The 23793-nt window shown below is 32.4% G+C and overlaps 1 protein-coding gene across 3 annotated transcripts in view; it reads left to right on the top strand.

Moving 5' to 3' along the window:
- CDH19 (cadherin 19) overlaps positions 1-23793 on the top strand; it is a 106726-nt gene that overhangs the window by 35377 nt on the left and 47556 nt on the right. For all 3 annotated transcript variants that reach the window (XR_002482168.1, XM_008061504.2, XM_008061505.2), the window contains exons 4-7: positions 9946-10065; positions 14469-14633; positions 19105-19289; positions 19823-20076. Coding sequence is in view for 2 of the 3 variants with exons in the window: in XM_008061504.2 (XP_008059695.1) it covers positions 9946-10065; positions 14469-14633; positions 19105-19289; positions 19823-20076 (724 nt within the window). In the remaining variant the exon portion in view is untranslated. The remainder of the gene's footprint in view (positions 1-9945; positions 10066-14468; positions 14634-19104; positions 19290-19822; positions 20077-23793) is intronic.

The raw sequence follows: 23793 nt of genomic DNA, 5'->3' as shown, positions 1-23793 counted from the left end.
ATTCACTCACCTCAGCCTCCCAAAGGCGCGGGATTACAGGCTGAGCCACCGAACCCGGCTAAACATGTAATTTTTAACCTTCATATGATCTTAAAAATCACTTAGATAATTTATGTTCTGCAAATTAGCACACAATCCTGCTGAAAGTGAAGCATGCTTTCATAAGTTACATAACATCTTGTAAAAAACAACAATGAGTAATAACTGTCGCCAAGCTCAGTGGCTCAGCCTTGAGTGAGATTCTAACTCAAAAAAAAAAAAAAAGTAATAACTTTATAGTTTAAAATTATGAATGCTCATTAGTATTAGTGCTTTATTTATTATTTATATAATATATATATATGTTTGTGTATGTGTATACGTAAAAAGAAAAGTTAAAACCCAACTCTTAAAATTTAGTTTTATGTCTTTCTGCCTGGAGGAAGTAAAAATAATTTTTTATGTAGTAAATATAATCTCTATTCCTAACTCTTTGAAGCTTTACCAAATAAATGTCCTACATCAATTTTTTTATAGCAGTAGTCACCGAGTGCATCATTCAAGTGCAACTTTAGTAGGTGTCCAACATTCTTTATACTTATGTTGACTATATTATGTATTATCAAAACCAGAATGCTTTTTTGAGAGATGTGGTTTTGCTATGTTGCCTTGGCTGGTCTCGAACTTCGGCTCAAGCGATTCTCCTACTTCAGCTTCCCAAAATGCTGGAATCCCAGGTGTGAGCCACTGCACCTAGCTTACCGGGTGCTTTTGAAATAAAAGATCACTTATAAGTGATACTTTTTTTACCTTAGCAAGACTTAAAGCATTTCATATTTATAACTTATATTAATCTGTGTAATTATTAACAATATTTTAAATTGCATGATTTTTTGCAAAAAGCAGATAGAAAATTCACCTTAGTAATCTTTACCATTGAAATGGCACAGATGTCATAATGCAGAGTATTTATAAAATGAGATTAAATTAAATTTAATTTAAAGCCACACAAATTTAATTTCAGTCACTTCTCAGAAATATAAAAAGCATACATTTTTTAAATTCATTGCATTTGAAAATTAGGTTCGATAAGTCTTATGTCCTTGGGTAAATACGTTGAAAATGATTGAGCTGAGATCTTATTCTTCAGAATATGTTCTTGTTTGCTTTCTTAAACACAATGTAATTTTCTGACTTAAATTATATTGTAGCAGATTATAAAAAACTAGAAGTGTCAAAAATACAGCACAAAAGCATGATCTAGTTTTCGAGGGATAGCATGCAGATAAAGATAATTGAAGACAATTTTGCACATTTAAGGTGACAGGTGGAAAGTCATCATCTGTTTTCCAAGTTTCACTTAGAGGTTCTAGGTTGTTCAGCAATTTCATCTCAAATATAAATTCAGTAAAAATGTACAAAACAATACTTGTAGATAAACAATTACCCTCACACTAATAAAATAATTTCCCAATATGAAGGAGTGAGTAAATACACATATGAAATCATTAGTTTCATCATGAATTTGATTATTTAATCAATTAATTCATATTATATCTGCTTTGTTGTTACTAAAATCACAGATTCAGAGTATGGGTCAAGATAATATTACATTTTCAGTCCTGCTTCAAAGTCGACAATTATACAATTCAACCTCTCAATAAATTTGTTTCTGATTAATTAAAGTGTACTTGTACTAAAACTGCATGTGAAACTAGCTCCCCCATTAGAAAATTTATATCTCTATTTTTTAAAAAACCAGTTAACCTTCTTATCACTGAATTCAATATTAATAAAACATTGCATACTAAAATAAATTAGTCATTTTGAGATCTATAGCTTAAATCTCATCATTCAAACACTGTAATAAACCATGGTTCTCATATTTAGCATTTCACAACAAATTAAGTTTCAATTATAAAATGCCCTTGCCACAAGTTGCTGACTTCTCTATTGCCTACATGATAACCAAATTATTCTTCATATGAAAATGTATCACTCTTTTGTTTTTATGTTTAGATTCCTCCCATAATCGTTAGTAGATAAAGCATTCTATGAGACATGTAAGACATCATCCAATAAAATTTTGTTATTAATGTTAAACATTTGGATAAGAATTATTCAGTTCTCCTCAAAACTCCTAGCTTATAATAAGATTCATATAAATCAGCACAGACAGAATCACACTGTTCTTACATTAGGTTTTACTCTATAATGAAAGACAAGGTCTGATGTTGAGAGAAATTATATTATTGATACTGTCATTAATTATTTGTCTTCAATCTTTTATGCAGTTTTATATAGTTTAGCCCTTTTAAACATTGCAACAGATTGTATAACTTATATGTAACTGCACATACACAATACATATTTTATCTTATATTGAGATATCATTATCTCACTAAGTTCCTGTGTCAAAACAATTGGAAAAATATATCAGCAAATGCAATTTCCAAAACTGTGATTTTTTTCTTTTTCTTAAGCACTTGGTACAAGTTTATATTTTGTGTCACTTACATAACAATAAGATTCTGCAAAGTTTCTGTGTCTGATAAATAAGTCAGTCAAATATTGTGTTAAACTGATATTTATAAAGACCTTATACAATGAAAAGTTATCAAGATTCAGAAGCTAGCTAGAATGACACAATTAATACTTTAAATTTGTCTTTCTAAAATAGCCCCTCATCTGTATATGGTGACTCTTGCTTTTAATCCCTGAACTTTGGGAGGCAGAGGTGTGAGAATCACTTGAGCCCAGGAGTTTGAAACCAGCCTATGCAACATAGGAGACCTTAACTCTAACAAAAACAACAACAAAAAAGATAATTAACTGGGTGTGGTGGTGCACCACAGTAGTCCCAGCAACTTGGGAGGCTGTAGCAGAAGGATAGCAGGTCAAGTGGGCGGTTAGAAGTGATCATACCACTGCATTTCAATCTGAGTGCCAGAGTGAGACCCTGGATTTAAAAAAAAAAGAAAAGTCTTTCCAGAATAATAGAGACAAATGTTGTCAACTCTCCATGCAATAACAGAACCCAGCATTATCATATTAAGTAAGCTGATAAGTTACTCTTATTAACATATAATTCTAAGAGAATTTTTGTGATTATAATTTTATTTGCTTAGCAGGATAAACACAAACTGATTTAAGAGAACTTTTAGGCTGCAGGAGTCCAGTTATTTTGGTTCTTTGGATTTCCATATAGCACTGCCATTTCTGATAACTTCAGTCATTAAGAAAAGGATTTTCTCACTCTGTTTGCATTTCTTGCTCACTTGATTTAGAGGATCTAACTAATTCAGACTTTTAAGAATTGCTGTCAATTGGCAGTTGCCCAATTCCAATTGCTGGATGATGTCTTATGGTTTAATAGTAGGATTTAAGGATGAGGAAATTCAACATACACATATTCATTCTGGGTTACTTCACTTTATGTGTTATTCTGGTGTTCACTTTACAGTGTCAGTTTTTCTAAGTGAATGAGTGATCAGATGTCCAGTTTTACCAGCACAGCTCTGTTTTTCTCTTATTTTTCTGTCACCTTATCCAGAAAGCATTTGTCTCATATTTCCTGTTTTTCAAATTGCTATTATTAAGTACATTAAAGTAAGGCAGAATGAATTTGGTAGACATCTGCTTGATACTTGTAGCTTCTTCCACGAGGTGGGAAGAATAGTGTGTGAGACATATAAGCAATACACAGGGGTCTTCTTTTAAGATAAGGTTAAATCTGAAAATGAACAAGCTATAAACCAGGGCACTGTATGATAAAACCAAGTTAAGCTAAGAAATTAATTAAATAATGAAAAATCGAGTGAGGAATATTCTTCTGGTGATATAGTTAATGCTCATATAATTTATAGAAAATATTTTTACTAAGATGCATATTAATTATTTGTTTTCTTTTAGAAATAACTTTATTTGTAGACTAGTTTAGATTTTTTTAATACAATGATATAGCAAAACCAACTCTGCATCTCTTAATCATATAGCAGACTAAAACGTTGATCAAATGAACAAAGGGAGGTTGTTTAGGTGAAATGTATGACAGGCGTCATGCTTCATGCTCTTATCAAGTAATGCATCCTTAGATTCACAACCCTATGAATGTTATTTTAGTACAGTAAGAGTACACTATCCAGGCTGGGAGAGGGTAACAAATAAATATATTTAATAAACAGAAACAGAGATTTGGGCATTAAGATAATAGACAAGTTCCCAAAAATAAAAACATATTTTATATAAATATGATATAAATTTATATGCCCCGATTTCAAAAGGTTTATTGTTTTTTCTCTGTTTTCCTAGAAGTTTTAATATAATTCTTAAATTTTTATTTTTCTTATTTATCTTTCACATTTAGATCTACAATCTATTTTAAATTGAGCTTTGTGAAGGGTATAAAGCAGGTGCCAAATTTAAACCAATGGAGAGATGTGAGCTGGATGGATAGATTGAAGGAAATATCGAATAGACTTCGCAAAATTTAGTGCAGAGTTTCTCAATTTTCAACTCTGGCACTTTCTTATGAATTAGCTGTGCCTAAATGTATTACTTCTGAATCTTTAGATGATTCTATCAGCGACGTGTGGCTCCAGATCCAATATTATTTTCTCATTTGCTGTAGTTTTATCATAAACTTTTGCTCCTTATTAGTGGAAGTCCTCTCGTTGTTCTTTTTCATTAAAATTGTATTGGCCATGCTTAGTCTTTTGCCTTATATATAAGTATTTATAAATATATAAATATTGTATAATTATCTTTCCAACTCAAACACTGATAAGATCTGCTAGAATTATGAATGGGATAGCATTTAAACCATGACTCTGTTTACTATATTTAAGTATTTAGTCATCTACTTTATAAATCGAGTATTTTCATCCACTTATATGAATTATTAATTTTTTAAATTTTCTTTGCCAAAATCTATAATTTTTGTTTAGATATTTCTGAATATTTTATTTATTTTTATGCATGCTATGCATTTAGTTAAAATATTTTTATGCATATATGTCTAGTATAAGCATAAACTTTTGTGTAATATTTGTATTTATGTTGCTTGCTAAATTTATTAATTTAATATTTTTCTGCAAAATATTTATATGTATATTCTCCTTCAACTTCCAGTAATTATATGCTTGCCTTAAAATCATTATTATACTTTTATTTATACTTTTATACAATTTATCTCTGTTTCTATGTTTCTATAATTTCTTTATAAATACATGATATTGCCTATAGTATTATCTACGAAGTTTAGTACAATGGCAAAAAGTAGTAGTCATAGAACCAATCTTTTTCTTCTTATTGTTTTAGAAGAATAGTTTTAACAGTTCACAAATTGATCAATGTTTAATAATGTTCATTATCAGATTTAGAAGTTGTCTTACATTTCTAATTTTCTAAAAGTTTTTGTTGCAAATAGAAGCTAAATTGTTTCAGATGTACTTTGTGTCTAAAGGTAGTTTTTTTTTTCATTTTTTTCCTTTATTGAAAAAATCCAAAATGTATTTTCTACAGAAACAAAATGTTTAATACAGGTTTATGAGAATGTAGACATGGGCCTGTATAAGCAATGAATCTTATGAGGAATTGTACCCACAATATTTTAGAACAAAACTGCAATTCATAGTGATGATTTGCTTGTTAGAAAATGGGATGACCAAGAGATAGGAGGCATATTTCTCATAGACCTTTTGTGAATGATTCTGACAGTAAACAATAGTCATGACATAAAAGGAAATCATTACATAAGGCTAGAAAGCCTGCTGAAAAGAACATTGTGGCAGTATTCATTATGATTCAAGCATGACACATCTCTGATATTACTGACGAATATGAGAAAGATTACATATGTTTTTATGAAAATCTGTGTAGCAGTTAAGCATATGTTATCTCAACCATTAAGTGTCTGTTAACTTATATTTAACTGGGAATATACAAAATTGGAGCAATGAGATAATAGGTCATTTCCATTGAAAGATACTTTATCTCATAATAACTTTATTAATTTTATGTGGAAAATACAGTAAAACCCTAACTACAGGTGAATATATAAATTGATTTTCTTACAAATAACACTTCCCATAGAAAACATAAATATATACAATTTTATTAAATATTTTTGTATTTTTGCTTGACTTTATGTGTATTATTGCTATCATTTTATGTTTCTTGACTTCTTCAGTATTTCTGTATAATTTAAATTATTGACTAAGAAAAAACGTTGGCTTACTTCTCTACATTGTTTTTTTTTTCTTCAGAAAAAGATAAACTTTTAGAAGATATTAAAGAGGATTTAAAATAATCTAATCTGTATTCCATAAATGGTGATGTCAATAATAACTGAAACAGGAAAGAGAAAACAAGAAACTACTAAATAAAATAAAACAAAGATAATTAGGTTCATAAAATCATTGAACATTGCTGAGATTCTTCTGAGTTGTTCAGCCAGTATTTCCAAAACATGACTAAGAATTAAGAGAAAAACTACATTTACTGAAATTTTAAAAATACTGCTGCATATTTTTGCCATCTTAATTATGTGCATATACTTATACACATATACATACGTATATTAAATATATATATACATATATGTACATATGCATAGATCTATTTCTTCTCACAAACACAAATATATAGGTTGAATCTCTGAGTAACCATTGATACTTTTTATCCAACACTGAACACCCCTGAAATATTGCAGAATTACCTGATTCTATATGTTTGGTACTTTTATTTTTAAAGTACCACAGGATTCATAAAAAAGAATAATAAGTATTTTCCCAGAAATAGATCTCCTTATAAATCCACATAAGAGAGGTATTCTGAATATTTATAACATCACACTGTTTTTATTAACTAAATTTCTTAAGAGTTTGACTTTTTAATTTTCCACCCATTCAGAGATATTATTTTGTGTTATTTACAGTCAGGCTACATTCCTTTTTTAGGTAGCAAAGAGCAAGGAAATGACATATTAGGACATTAAAAAGGTAATTTTTGTTAAAAGTAAATATTGATTTAAAATGTGCTTTAAAAAAATTGGACTGAGAAAAAGAACCTAACTGCATAACTATCATTTCTAACATGGAAGTGTATGACCACTTTCTGTAAATTGTTGTATTTTCTGGGATTTCCTTGTTCTCAATTGTATAACACTAGCTTAGGAACTCTAAAGACTTAGATTATTAAAAATTTGTTTTGTTCAACAACTAACAATAGTACAGTTTTTCAATGGTTTTTGAAAAAGACAGGTTAATACAGTTTGTAAACCATGGCTGGGGAATCCCTTGGAAGGAAACGATCTAAAGAAGTAATAAAGCAGCCGGGCTCGGTGGCTCAGCCTGTAATCCCGCGCCTTTGGGAGGCTGAGATGAGTGGACTGCCTGAGACCGCGGGTTCGAGACCCGCCTGGGCTGATCAAAAAATCAGCCGGGCATGGTAGCGCGCGCCTGTAATTCTGGCTACTTGGAAGGCTGAGGCGGAAGGATCGCCGGAGCCCAGCAGGTCGAGGCTGCGGTGGCCAGGAGCGGCCACTGCACTCCAGTCTGGGCGACAGAGTAAGACTCCAACTCAAAAAAACAAAAACAAAAACAAAAAGTAATAAAGCTGTGTAGTAGACCATTGTTTATATATACCACATTTAAAAAATCCAGTCCTCTTTTGATGGACGGCATGATTTGTTCCAGGTTCTTCCTATTGTGAACAATGCTGCGATAAACATACGTGGGCGGGTATCTTTTTAATAGAAAGATTTGAGTTCTTCAGGGTATATTCCAAGTAGGAGGATTGTGGGGTCATATGGGAGGTCATATTTAGAACTCTTAGGAATCGCCACACTGCTTTCCACAGAGGTTGCCCTAGTTTACACTCCCACCAACAGTGTAGTAGTGTTCCCTTTTCACCACATCCTTTCCAGCATCTGTTATTTTTTTGAGTTATTGATAATTGCCATTCTGACTGGAGTTAGGTGGTATCTCAGTGTAGTTTTAATTTGCATCTCCTTGATGATTAGTGAGGATGAACAGATGTCTTAAAAGAACAAAACCATGAATTTCGCAGCAACCTGGATGGAACTAGAGTCTATGATACTGAGTGATCTCTCACAGAAACAAAGATCTGAGTATCACATGCTCTTACTTATCTAGTGGACCTTGAACATCTATCATAACACTATAAGAAAAGGATTGACAGTGGTGGAAAACTATGGGGGGGCAGGGAGGGGAAGGGAAGTAGGATTAATGGTAGTCAATATCTGTCTGGGGGCGGGGGGGGGGACACACCTCATCAAAAAGGGTACCTGCACAATGCATATTTGTATACCTAATCTTTAACCGTACCCCACAATTTTAAAATAAAAATGTTTAAAACAAAAAAAGAAGTAATAAGGAAATGTGAGAGAAATAAATGGATGTGCGCACAGAAACAGCTATAAGAACAAATCTTGACCAATACAGATTGGTTAAATTGATGGTCCCTACAAACCATTTTGTTGGAATAACTTTCCATAATTAGTACAGGAATATAATTGAATGGTTGAATGGTTGAAGAAATTGAGATACTATTGAAAGGGATAAGTAAAGTTTTATTTTCATGCATTTTATTGTTCCTGATTGTTAAATTGGGTGAAAGTGTTGCCCAATACAATTATATGGTTAAGAAGGAATTTCACTTTAATAAAATATGCCATATGCTATCAAAATACATTTTAAATAACTATCATAAAAATACTAACCCCAAACAGCAAAGTATATATACAATTTAGGGCCACTGTGAAAGTTTCAATATTAGTGAAGTATAGAAGGGATGTCTATTAGAATTTCTCAGCTCATAAAATTGGATTTCTTTTTTTTTTTTTGAGTTGGAGTCTCACTCTGTCGCCCAGACTGGAGTGCAGTGGCCGCTCCCGGCCACGGCAGCCTCAACCTGCTGAGCTCCGGCGACAGCCTTCCAAGTAACCGGAATTACAGGCTTGCGCTACCACGCCTGGCTGATTTTTTTATTTATTGTAGAGATGAGGTCTCGCTGCCCCGGCGGGTCTCGAACCCACAGGCTCAGGCAATCCACTCATCTCAGCTGCTCAAAGGCGCGGGATTACAGGCTGAGCCACCGAGCCCAGCTTATAAAATTGGATTTCTATGAGAAAACGTATAATACTAGTTGTAAAAGAAGCCACAAAGCCTATTTGATTTTGTGTCATGTATGTTGCCAATCTTATTGACACAGTACACAGTGTTTTATCAAATATGGATTGTCGACAAGACCCATAAAGTTCAATTTCATGAATAAAGAAAGGCAATTTAAAAACCCAATATTTAAAAAATAATAATTTTAGAACTTGACTATTAATGTACAGATAGTTATTTCACGTGATTTGACTGCTTGTTAATGAATTGTAATGAGAATGATTACTAATATCTGCAAGATATTGCTTTGCTTTTTGTCTTAATCTTCAAAGCAAGTATGTATCCTACAGAAATTATTTAAAAAAACCAATTATGCCCACCCTCAATTGGATACTCCTTCAAATTTATTTCAGTAATTTATATAAATATTTATCAACATTTTGCAATTTAAGGCCTAGGTTACACTGATTTTTGATGAAAAACGTGTTCAACTTTCTTTTATTTCCTCTTATAATAGCACCTATTATAAAGATTACAAATTTGTGAATCTCATATTATAATGAATGGGTTAATAGCTCCATTTTATTACATCACAAATCAACATGTTTAAAAATCCCTACTGCATATAGGAATGAAGGTTTTTTTGTATAAGGTTATATTATCTATACAGAAGAGATAATATATTGACAATTAAGAATGAGAAGTTAAATCGAGCTTTTGTTTTATAAAATTCTGTTGTTTTCTTAAAAAATAATAATGCTTCACAGAATGGAATTCATCCTTGATTAGAACCACAGTCTTCATTTACTGTTTCAATATGTTTTCTGTTCAGGAATGTTTGTCATCCAGGTGACAGCCAATGATGCTGATGATCCGTCATTTGGTAATAATGCTCGTCTGCTATACAGCTTACTACAAGGCCAACCATATTTTTCTATTGAACCAACAACAGGTATTTGTGAATGAAACAATGTACAATCTCATGTGATTTTACAGTTGGCAAATGTCAGCAAAAATTAGTTGCTTGGAAACATGTTTTACAGTAAACCTGATAGGTCAATAAATAAATGGATTGTGATTCCTCAGCATTTAATTATTGTAGTCTTTTTGCTCATTTTTCTAAGGTTAGGAAATTGGATTTTCCATACTCATATCACAAATTACTTGTGTGGGGGATATAAAACATGTATAAAGATTCTTGTAAATCAATTAGGAAGAAGACAAACACCCTTGTTTAAAAATATGGAGAGAGAATATTTACAAGCAATTGACAAAAGGTGATATATAAAAAACCTCTAAGCATATTACAAATGCTCAACTTTATTAGTCATCAGAAAATACAAATGAATACCACAATGAGATAGAATTGCTTACTCGAACAGAATGACTTAAGAAGACATAAATCTGATGCTGAGTGTACAAATTGATTTGAGACATTCACTTTAAAACTTCTGTATTTTACATATTTTTAAATTTAATATATTCGATTTATTTTCTCTCATTGCTTTACTAATTTGTTTTTATTAATTGCATATTGTATAGATAAATAGAATGCATATTTTCTATATTAAGCTTATCTAGTAAAACACATAACAATTACATGGCAATAATTTATTTCACAAATATTAACAGTCGTGTTAAAAACAAAGATTAAGTACGTATGAATCCTTCCTATAAGAGTTTATAGTCTCTAAAGATGAAAAAGCAGCATAAGAAGGGGGACCCCGAAAAACAGAATTATCTTTTGGAAGCGGTCCCCTTGTAGTACATTCAGAATTTTTTCCTCCAGATCAAATGATCTGCCAAAGTTTTTATCAGGAAATTTTAAGAATGTTGTATCACAATTTGCAAAAGAAACATCGAGAGTTATGGCAGACAGGTGACTGGTTCTTCCACCATGACAACACATCTCAACTTACCGTGCTGAGTGTTCAGCAGTTTTTAAACCCAAATGGGATGACCCCATACCCCATTCTCCCTATTTACTCAATATCACCACGAATGACTTTTTTTTTGTTTCTGTGGATGAAAAAAGTCCTCAAAAGGAAATGTTTTGCCCATGTGGAAGAAGTGAAACAAAAAACATTAGAAGTACTAAAAGACATCAAAATCGACAAGTTCAAAAACCTGTTTTAAGTTGTGAAAAAAGCAGTGCAATAGGTGTATTGCATCAAATAGAGAGTACTTTGAAGGTGACAAAGTTTAAACATGTTAGAATAAATACATATTTTTTTATTTTTTAAATATCTGTTTGTTTGTTTTTTTTTGGTTCGCCTCTCATATAATTAATCATTCAATAATGTGGAAAATGCCAAAGAAGTAAATTGTATAGTTTGTTTTTCTTTTTAAAATAACTTTTTTATTATCAGAGAAGCAATGCAAGCACATTTTAAAAAAAAAAAAACTAGAAACTACATGCAAGCAAAAAAATAAAGACATAACATTCCATCTTGAAATCACTGTGACTACCTTAGAACATATACTTCCAGATTTTTAAAATGCATCTATCTATATGCATACTTTTAAAAATCAAAACACTATTCACACTATTTTGTTACCTTTCTCTAGTCAACAATCTTCAGGCCAGTCTTGATGGCTCAGCCTGTAATCCCAGCACTTTGGGAAGCCTAAGCAAGTGGATTGCCTGAGCCCACGGGGTTGACCAGCCCGGGCAACTTGGTGAGACCTGTCTCTCTACAACAAACAAAAAATTAGCTGTGCATAGTAGCACGCTCCTGTAGTTCCAGATACTTGGAAGGTTGAGGTGGAAGGATTCCTGGTGCCCAGGTGGTCAACGCTGGGATGGCCGTGAGCGTGCCACTGCACTCCAGCCTGGGCAACAGAGTGAGACTCCAACTCAAAAGGAAAATAAATAAATTAAAAATCTCCAGTTTTCCATTTGTTAATTACTTACATGATTTAGCTTTCAAACAATTCAAATTTCCCCGATTGACCTAAAAATATCCTTTACAACTTGTTTGTCCAAATCAGTGTATCCAATCCAAGATTACAAGTTTAAAAGAAAATATTATTTCCAGCTTTGGTGATATGAAAAGTTTTGAAGAATTAACGCATTTTGTTCGATCTTTGAACATTTCTTATTTATTCATTCATTCAGTAAACATTAAATGTCTCAGCCTTTTGTCTCTTGAGAAAATTAGAATCTGAAAAAAAGTTGTATGAGTGGCTGTGTTCTTAATTCTCCCAAGCAAAATATATAGTTTTATTATTGTGGATGAACAGGAGAAAAGTCTTTTTATTACATGCAGCAGATGCCTTAAGACATCAAGCTCTACTTCCCTCACACAATTGTGATTGACAAAGACTAAATATGTAACAGATATTATACAACATAGTAGGTTTAAAAAGGTACGACATTTCACAATGTAAGATAATGTTGGTGGTAAAAACAAAACATGAACATGAACTTACAGGAGATATTAAACATGTGAATATTAATAAATACATACATTCAATTTGTAATTATGAAGTGAAACATAAAATGTCCAACAGAAGAAAGAAATTGAGGATGACTTGAGATTATGTGGTCAAGGCAGAGTACACTGAAGCCAGATTTTGAACTGAGCCTGTGGCCAAGGTTATGGGAAGAATACAAGGGAAATTCCTGAAATGACAAGATGTTGAAGCTCTTTAGGCTAACTGAACATGTGGAAAAGCATAAAGGAAGAGAGTAGAAAGGCAGCTCTCTAGAGAATAAACACATGTGGGGTCATCCTGGACTTTCGAGAACTTGTAGCGTATTATCTTTCTACCCCAGTTCTCTACCCTGCACACCATCTTCTGATATGTACTGGAAGGTTAGCTAAAACTATGAAAGCTTTGATGGAGGAGAGTTCGGAAGAGTAGGAGGATGAACTGGTCAAAACACTGAAATCATAGGTTGTAGTATGTAACAAAAGTTAGAAATGTATATCTTTTGTTCAGTCTAAATGTTGAAAAGTTGAAAATTAAGTAGGCACAGTTAATTGAAGTCTGGGTTCATGGGAAACAAAGGTCCTTATGTTCCTCTTACCCAATGCTTGACTCATGTGTATGGCGTTGCTTGTATATTATCAAGAGTTCTAGTACTATCCTCTTTTGCTAATATGAAACACAGTCTTGCCATGAGTCACATGTAGAAAAATGCCATGGTTTCTGTCCTGATTTATGTAATTTATTAAATTCATGAAATGCTTTAGTTCGTAATTAAAATCTCTTCATGTTATGATACAATTTATCTTTTAAAAATACGTAACACAACTGCTTTTTAATCACAGGACCTGGAAGTCGGTATATAAAAAATTTTATGAGCCGGGCTCGGTGGCTCAGCCTGTAATCCCGCGCCTTTGGGAGGCTGAGGTGAGTGGATTGCCTGAGCCTGCAGGTTCGAGATCCATCTGGGCAACTTGGTGAGACCTCATCTCTACAATAAATCAAAAAATCAGCTGGGCATGGTGGCGCATGCCTGTAATTCCGGCTACTCGGAAGGCTGAGGCGGAAGGATCGCCAGAGCCCAGCAGGCGAGGCTGCGGTGGCCGGGAGCGGCCACTGCACTCCAGTCTGGGCGACAGTGAGACTCCAACTCAAAAAAAACAAAAAACAAAAAAAATAAATAAATAAATAAAATTTTTTTGGAATGCTTTGTCCTAGATATATTTGTTGATTGGCTCTTCTCTCTTATGTGTGTTCCCAAAATCTTTAGAATTGTTTAATTCTCTCCTATGAACTATTCTTATTTTTTAGGGTCTTTTCAGTTGTGATAGTTATTTTATACTATATTTATTACAACATTAATTACCTACTTTCATAACTTTGAATATAAATATATATATCTTTAAGTATGTATATACATTATGAATAAAACTGTGGGTCAACAACTAATCTTTTTTCAGATCTCATGACTCTACGTAGAGTTTAACTTCATGAGGCCACATTTTTTTTTGCATAAATTTATTATTGCAGCTTTTATACATTTACCCATAATAACTAACTTCAGAATTTTGGGTGGGGGAGTTAATTGTAGCACAATAATATTATGTTAGAGAAGATAATAGAGAATGTGTTGAGATAAAAATAAAACATTACTCTTTTTCAACTATGGTTTTTCTTAACATAGTATTTTCTTAGGGGTTTATCAGTGTTGTTAGTATCATGATGACCACTCTAGACTCTAAGCAGAATTGGTGTTTAATTTATTATTATTATTATTATTATTATTTATCTCCAGGGCAGTGGCTGGCACATTGTAGTAGTTCAACATATGTTAAAAGAATATATGATGAAATGTTTAAAAAATTAACTAAGAAGATGTCATGCTTCATAATAAAATAATTAGAATTTTGTTACATTTTAAAGGAGTCATAAGAATATCTTCTAAAATGGATAGAGAACTGCAAGATGAATATTGGGTAATTATTCAAGCCAAAGACATGATTGGTCAGCCTGGAGCACTGTCTGGAACAACAAGTGTATTAATTAAACTTTCAGATGTTAATGACAATAAACCTATATTTAAAGAAAGTAAGTAGAAAACATCTCGTCTTCATTATAATGTAAATAACTGTGTGTTAAATATAGGCAGATGCTAGAATTTACATTCTAAAAGAACTGCACTAGCAATAGAATTATATAAAATAAACTTATTAGTTGTTATAAAGTGTAATTATTTTCATTAGTGTTAAAAATGAAATGCAAATGAAACAGTTATGCATTAGTTTCTATTGTTACTGTTGCAAGTTGTCACAACCATCATAGTTTAAAACAATTTTATTATCTTTAAGAAGTCTGGTATGGATCTCATAAGGCTATGATCAAGAGATTCAGGGCTGTGTTTCTGTTGACTCTAAAGGTGAATCCATTGCCTTGCTTATTTGATCAAATACAGTTCTCATGTTTATAGAATTAAAAAGTCTGTTTCCTTGTTGACTGTAAACTAAGGAACATCCTCAATCTCTAGGCCTTTCTTATGGTTCTTAAGTTATTCCACACCTCTCAAAAATCAGTAAGTGGCGTCAAATACTTCTCACACATACATCTCTCTAACCCACACTTTTACTTCTTTTAAGAACTCATGTAAGCCGGGTTCGGTGGCTCAGCCTGTAATCCCGCGCTTTGGGAGGCTGAGGTGAGTGGAATGCCTGACCCCGCGGGTTCGAGACCCGCCTGGGCAGCTGGCAAGACCGCATCTCTACATTAAATAAAAAATTAGCCAGGCGTGGTAGCGCAGCTGTAATTCCGGCTACTTGGAAGGCTGAGGCGGAAGGATCACCGGAGCCCAGCAGGTCGAGGCTACAGTGGCTGGGAGCGGCCACTGCACTCCAGTATGGGTGACAGAGTGAGACTCCAACTCAAAAAAACAAAACAAACAAACAAAACAAAACAAAACTCATGTAGTTAGTCTGGGACCAGTTGGGTAAAACAGGATCCAGGATCATCTTTGATTCCCCAGATCAGCTGATTGGCATACTGAATTCTACCTGTAGACTTAATATCCTTTTCTTCCTCTAAATCACAAATTCATGGTTCAGGGACATTAGGACAAGAATATCTTTGCTGGGTCATTATTCTGCATATGAAAAGTAATGACTGAAAATGACTATTTGAAAAAAATTGAAGTTACAATAGCCCACAATTGTACTGATCATTTAAGTAATAAATACAAGTACATAGGTGCTTCATAAATAACTTTTTAATTCCACTAGGAGGTGGAATTTCTTTTTTAGGAAATTTTCTTTCTCAGGAAATTCTGTCTTAGCTACAGAAATACATTTATAAGCACTTCCAGAAAGCATGAATAATTATCACAATAGGAAGAAAATTTAATTAGCATAGAACAAAGAAAGAAGTGGGTAAAAATTATATATAATCTACATATATTGTTAATACAGAGAAATCTATCTCTATAGAGAGAGACAGATTTTTATATAGATAGCAATATATAAATATATATATATTTCCTCAACCATAGCATGATTTCTTATATATTAATTGTTGATATACAGAAATAAAATTATTTTTATTATATTCTCTTTCCCATCCTTTCTGTGCCTCGTCCCAGTTCTCAGTCAATTTAAATCATTTTCAATTTTTATGGTCCAAGCAGAATGTTACTTTCACTGATTTCTTTGTGGTAGTATGCTCAATGTTTAAGCACGAGAAGTTAGCATCATAAAATTTTTTTTTTCAAATTCTGCATCATCTACCATTCATTAGGTGCATAGTCTTCAGACTGTTAACATGAATGTGTGCACACACACAAATGCACCCACCTAAATAAAGTAAACAGTACTCAGTTTACCCAATTTATTCAAGGTTCAAGGTTATCAAATGTCTTGATTCAAAAAATATTACAAATCTGTTTTTTAATTTTAAATTTTGTTAGATTAAAAATGTGCCATTATTATATAGATTAATGCATCATTTCCTCTTTGGATGGAATGGAAGTAAAGAGGCAGCAGTTTACACCTTCATCCCAGTGTGGTAAAAAATGTGATGTTAATGGCTCTCTCCACATTCGTGTGGCCCCTGAAGGCAACAAGATAATGTCTAATAAACTTTGAAATACAAAGAATGTTATACAATAATTGGCATATAATATGTAGAAAATAGTGGCTGAATTTATTGAATAAATCTAGTTCAAGTTTTATGCAGATAATTGTGAAACAGCAAGCAAAAGACTGGAAGTTATGATAATTCTTAAGAAAATCTGTTTAGAAAAAAATGCCCTGAAGATTTTAGTATCTTACTCAGTTTAATTTTTATTTTTTCCAACTTTAACTTTTCTAATTTTTGAATAAATTAGAATATTTATAATATATTTAATTCTTGTAGTTTCTCAGAATCATATGTAAAGATGGTTTTTGACTTTCAGTCAGATTTGAGTGTAGAACATGATGCTTGCCTTCTTAACTCTTGTTCACAGCTTCCCTTGTGAGAATCTCACTGCCTTCTCAATTTATATATTCAATACATCTACCTTCTGATGTGGGCAACATTCCCTGCACTCTCAGTCAAGGGCATCTCTCAAACATCTCTTTCTCTATGTTAGTAATGTCCTTTTCTGCTTGTTCATAGCTATTAGAATCCTAACATGTTTGTTTATTGTTGTTTCTTTCATCTTAAAACCAAACAAACATTTTCTTGATGTCATTTCCATATTTAACTATATATGTTGTTAACATTTACCCTGTCTTTATTACTCTCCTCAGACATGTTAGAATGCTCTGCATTTGGGTTTCATCCGTATTATTTGACCAAACTGATCTGGTCATTTTCATCAATACCTTAAGTGTAACTAAATCCAACGTCAGATCTCAGTTCTAATATCGTTTGATTTCCTGGCAGAATTTGACATGGTTAATCCCCTCCTTCTTGAAAAACACAGCCTTTTCTTCTAAATTATTAGTTGCTTTTTTTTTTTTTTAAGTCTTTGCCTTTTCTTTTTCAACTCCATATATTTTAAATGTTGGCACATTTCTGAGGTCAAGGCTTGGACATTTCTCTCCCTTCCACATTCCTTCCTTGATGTTTTATCCAGTCATATTGCTTTACATACCATAACTTCTGTGCTGACAGCTTCCAAATATATACATATATAATATATATATGCAGTCTTAACTTCTCCAATAAACTCCACAGCATAAATCTGTCTACTCAGCATCTTCATTTATATTTATTATACACATTTAAAAATTAATATATGCTTAACTGAGCTACTGACCTCATCTTTCCCCTCTCCTAAGCCACTTTTTCCTAGAGTTTCCCATCTCACAATTTTGGGTTTCATATTACTCAAGCTGAAACTTGGCTTTTTCAATACAAACACTATTGTTTGTGATGAATTAACGATCCAACTTAGATTATACTGGCCAAGTTCATGTACATTCTAATTTCCCACCCATCCTGGATTGATTGGTTCTGCAAAATTCCTGAAAGTTCCTGATTTTCAAAATTCTGTGACACTATTATTGTATTTTAACTACAATAATAGCACTACTAAAATGTCACTTTCATTCTAAAAATTACCAGTAAAATATTCACAATTTTAAATTAACATTTCTTCCATTTAAAAAGTAAAATGTAAAAATGCAATCTGTGAAGTGACTTGCTCTATGCATGTAAGCTAATCAAGAATCCTGCTGAAAAAGAAATGTATTTTATGTACTTCATTTTTAAATTTCTTATAAGTTTCATTTATAAAATATTAACATGTATAATTATGCCATTAAACACATGTTATGCCATACATTGACATGTATGAATAGCTATTGGCACTTTAGGATACAGTGAAAATAATAATTTAAGAATAAAATAGCACTTTATCAGTTTATGCAATTTACTTCTGAAAAAAAAAAGCTCAGTAATTTGTAGTAATATCTAGGTACTTCAAATATATCTGCTTCTCTTTTCTTACAGCCAAATTAATAGTCATCCTTGACTCCGGCATGTTTTTTCTATTACATTCACATACTAACTTTTTGAGGTCTATTCATTTTTGCATTTTCACTATGACTAATGTAATTCGGTCTTAGAACCTAAAAAAACCAAACTATTATACTTGGAACTCAACTGTTAGCATTGTCTTTCCCGTCTTTAACTTACATGTACATTTATTGGTAACTTAGATATCAGATGTTTCTAGTAGAATTGAAAGTTTTTTTTCCAAATTTAATTTAGAATGTTTGAAAGATACAATGATAATAGACCATTGATATTGAAAAGGTATATATATATAAATCATACTGTTGACAGATTTATCTAAGAATATCTGAGAAAATGATAGATGCAAATAAAGGATATTAGCAAAATGTTGAGATTCCAACATAACAAGTGAGATGATACATATGGAGAAAGAGAGAGTGAAAGAGATTGACATTTAGGAGAAATAACTGGGAAAGGTGGGCATGGGTTTTACTACAGATCATACATAAAGGATGCTATCGCTAGATGTTTCTTATAACTACCCAAAATATTTGGAATTTTGTTTTCAAAGGTTTACATCGTCTGTCTGTCTCTGAATCTGCACCTACTGGGACTTCTATAGGAACAATCATGGCATATGACAATGATATAGGAGAGAATGCAGAAATGGATTACAGTATTGAAGAGGATGATTCACAAACATTTGACATCATTACTAATAATGAGACCCAAGAAGGAATAGTTATATTAAAAAAGGTAGACATATTAAAATCATTTACTTTACAGAGTAGTGCAAAATCAAATCAGAAATACGTTTTGTGTAGCTAGTTTTTGCCTCATTTAGTAATTGAAATAACCTGTGATGTATGGATTAGGGAGGAAAGTACTTTAAAGATGAGAGAGCTAGTTGTTACAGAGCTTCTTAAACTATACATAGAACAGGTTTTTTTTTAATTCAACAAAGGACAGACATTTTTAAAAGATCTTAAATATCAGGGAATCGATTCAAAATTCCATGAGACATTTATGTCTAGAGAAGTAAGTTTTAATTCTACATAAAATCTATTATTTCAAAATATTGAGTAACACATGTAAATGACAAAATATAAACAGATCTTTTATGCCTGACTATTAATTATATCAGAGGGATTCATGTACTTATAAAATAAAAGCATATTGGAAGGCCACTGAGACATGCTTTGCCAAATAAAATTGAGGACTTTTTTCTAAGTAATATTTTGAATTACTGAAGTCATTTTCTTCTGTGTATGTTTGGTTTTTTTTTGTAGAAAGTGGATTTTGAGAACCAAAACCAATATGGCATTAGAGCAAAAGTTAAAAACCGTCATGTTGATGATCAGCTTATGAAGTACCATACCGAAGCTTCCACCACTTTCATTAAGATCCAGGTGGAAGATGACGATGAGCCTCCTGTTTTCCTCCTTCCATATTATGTATTTGAAGTTTTTGAAGAACATCCACACGGATCATTTGTAGGCATGGTGTCTGCCACAGACCCAGATCATAAGAAATCTCCCATCAGGTATGTGTTCAAGGTTAGCTTTGGGTCAATAAACAAGTAAACACAGATTATGCTACAAATAAAATTTCATAAAATATTAAACAAGAATATATCTGTATCTATATTTCCTTATATGATACTTAATGAACTTGTAATCATTTCAACAATCAAATTTAAACCAGGAACCACAATATTGACTAACGTCTAGGAAAATAAATAGACGATTGAAAGCACGTGGGATAAATAGTCAATCACCAACTAAAATTCAATACAACTGATTATTTCTTAATTGGGATAAGGAGGTAACAGGAAAGAAATATATATTTTAAGGGTCAAGTCAAAGGTAAATCAGAGCTCAAAATGTGGTTTATTTAAATACTGTTCAATTAAGATGATATTTTTGCCATCTATTAAAATAGTCTTATTTTCACTTATTATATTGTGATTTATTTGCATCCTATTTTTTTTTTGAATTTGAGGTGTAGTATTGTTGGGCAAGAAAAAAAATAACTTATTACATTTTTTCCGTCATCTTTCCTTGCTCACCCATTTTCATTTTCACCCATTTTTTCTTGCTCACCCATAGTTCAGAAAATTACTTAAAACTGCATGTATTGATTCAGATTCTGGATCCTAATTTGCTCTTTGGAGGCATTACAGTAGTACAGTGAAAAAGCTCAATTAAATGTTGGATACCAAAGGATGTTTCCACTTTTTCCTATTCATAAAAGTTGCCCTCCTAAATGTAGCTACAGTTTTTACTTAGTCATAGTGATTTTAGTAATTTTATGTATGTATTTGCACACAAACCCAGTAACTCAATCCAACTCCCAAACTTAAGTGATCCTCCTGCATCAGTCTCCCAATTAGTAGCTGGGACTGTAGGTGTGTGCCACCACACCTGGTTAATCCTTTTAATATTATTTTTTGTAGAGACGAGTCTCACTATGCTGCCCAGTCTGGTCTTGAACTCCTGGACTCAAGCATTCCCCCTGTCTTTGCCTTCTACAGTGCTGTGATTACAGGCATGAGTCACTGTGACTGGCTTTTTTGTTTTTAAAAATTTATCTATGAACTTGTGAATTGTTTTTCAGAAATTGCCAAATAACATATAATTTTTAAAAATGCTTTGATTAAGATGTTCAATATGTTATCATTTATAATAGTAAATGTTGGAAACTTTCTACTCTTTTTTTTTTTTTGAGTTGGAGTCTCACTCTGTCGCCCAGACTGGAGTGCAGTGGCCGCTCTCGGCCACCGCAGCCTCAACCTGCTGGGCTCCAGCGATCCTTCCCCTTCAGCCTTCCAAGTAGCCGGAATTACAGGCATGCGCTACCATGCCCAGCTGATTTTTTGATTTATTGTAGAGATGAGGTCTTGCTGCCCAGGCAGGTCTCGAACCCGCGGTCTCAGGCAATCCACTCACCTCAGCCTCCCAAAGGTGCGGGATTACAGGCTGAGCCACTGAGCCCGGCTGAAACTTTCTACTCTTAAGGATAGAATTAAGAGAATAAATTATGATTTATAATGATACTTATGAAGCATAGATAGATACATGGCATACATTTGAAGCATAATAAGAATTGGTAATTGAATGTCTATGACGTGAAAATACTACACATATATTTCTTAAAGGATAAGAATGCACACAAATATTAAAAGGTTATGTGTTTTAACAACATTATCACTGGTGGCTAAATACATTTTCAATGTAAAGCATTTCAGCTAATAATTTCCACTTTTATACAAAAAATAATTACTTTTTCAAATAACTTTAACCTATAAAGTAAATAAGTTTAAATGTTTTCACAGATATTCTTTTATTTAGAAATATCTTTTAAATAAAATTGCTCTTTCTGTGTGTCTGTGTGTGTGTGTGTGTGTGTGTGTGTGTTTGTGTGTGTATCAGGTTCACTTAAGACACAGACGTTTGGTTGTTTTCCACATGATATAGTTAATTTCATAAATGTTCAAAATACATATCATGAAAACAAAATTATACGTGAATGAAAATAGTCACTTAGGCATATTTTAAGAAATTTCTTTTTGTTTTTTTCTTGTCGCTCTCTTTTTTTCCCCCTTGGAAGCAAAAGATCCACAAAGTGTTTGAACATAAAATGCAAAATGATTTCAATTTGAATTTTAATTTGATAATATTTCTTCCTTAATACTCACTCCAAGATAAAAGAAATGAAAACCAAAGGAAATATTATGACGTTGGATGTTAGCCTTAGGGATGTTCCATTGTTTTTGGAGAAACAGAGCAACACATAGTAAACAAAGTAAATTATACCCCATTCATTTAACATATATTAGTTTCTCCTACTGAATAAGAATCATCTGCTGTTTCTGTGAAACATGGCATTTCCCAGGCTCGGCTTCAGCAAGTCTTGGATGACATAAATAAACTAGTTGAATAAAATATTATTGTTATTGTTAAGGTCAGAGAAGCTTGAGAAGTAATATCTATCTTGGTATGACATAATAATAAACCATATATCAAATGTTTTTGAAAATGTGGTACTGAATTAAGGAAGAATGCAAGACTTAGATTTAAAAGTGAGATGATAGAATGTTTTGAAAGAGGCTAGTATGGTATATATTAGAGGAACAGAGAACATATGTAATAATATTATTATCATAAAATTGTAAGGAACTTCATTAAAATTTTCCTTAAGACTTTCATGCTATCTCCAAGACTACGTACTACTGCTAAGGAATAGCAGCTTATGTTCCCCCAAATTCAGAAGGTGGGTTGTACGGGAGAAATTCAGCCACAAGGGTAGAATCCTAATGATTGAGATTAATGACCTTACATTGATTACATTACATTAATTACATTACATTAATGACCCTAGAGAGCTGTCTCACCCTCTCTCTGCTCATGAGGATACGATGAGAAGTTTGCAAGGAGGGCCTTGTCAGAAACTACAGTCTACAGAGTGAGAAGTACATTTCAGTTGTTTATAAACAACCCGATCTCTGGTATTTTGGTAGAGAAGCCTGAGTTAAGACAATTACCATGTTATTTGGATTCCTGATACAGGGACTGTTGTATTCTTTTGCCGTTACTGGGTATAATTTACTCTTTGAACATTATTGAAATTTCCCTTTAATTAAGCCTCAAGTCAAATTTTGAAATATTTTGAGGAAGTATGAGAAAGACAGTATGTTGTTTTCTGTTAGAAAAAAAGGCGTATAAACCCAAAGCAACAAGAAAATACAAAATAAAAAGATTAAATCACACGTAATAAAATGGAAAGCAATAGAGAAATACAATTAAGCCAGAAGCTGGTTCTTTTAGAACATCAATAAAATGTTTCAGTCTGAAGCCAAACTGACTTGACGGGGAAAGGAAAAGAGAGAACAAGAGATAAAGACACAAACTACTATTATCAGAAATGAAAGAGCATGCATAAATATTGATCCCATAAACATTACAAAGATTATAGGACTTTGAACAACTCTATGCCCATAAATTCGGACAAACTTCTTGACAGAGACCACTAAAATTTATAGTAAAAGATAAATAATTTTAATAATCATATACGTTTATATACATGCACGTCTATACATATACACCACCATATATATATATTTATATATATATGTATGTATGTATGTATATATATACACACAAATATAAAATCAAATATTCAGTTAAAAACCTTCAAAAAAGAAGCCGGGTTCCGTGGCTCAGCCTGTAATCCCGCGCCTTTGGGAGGGTGAGGTGAGTGG

This window comes from Carlito syrichta, unplaced genomic scaffold (assembly GCF_000164805.1).
Source record: "Carlito syrichta isolate Samal-C Ts95f unplaced genomic scaffold, Tarsius_syrichta-2.0.1 Scaffold305297, whole genome shotgun sequence".
Taxonomy (NCBI): Eukaryota; Metazoa; Chordata; class Mammalia; order Primates; family Tarsiidae; genus Carlito; species Carlito syrichta.
This window is presented reverse-complemented; position numbering and strand designations above follow the sequence as displayed.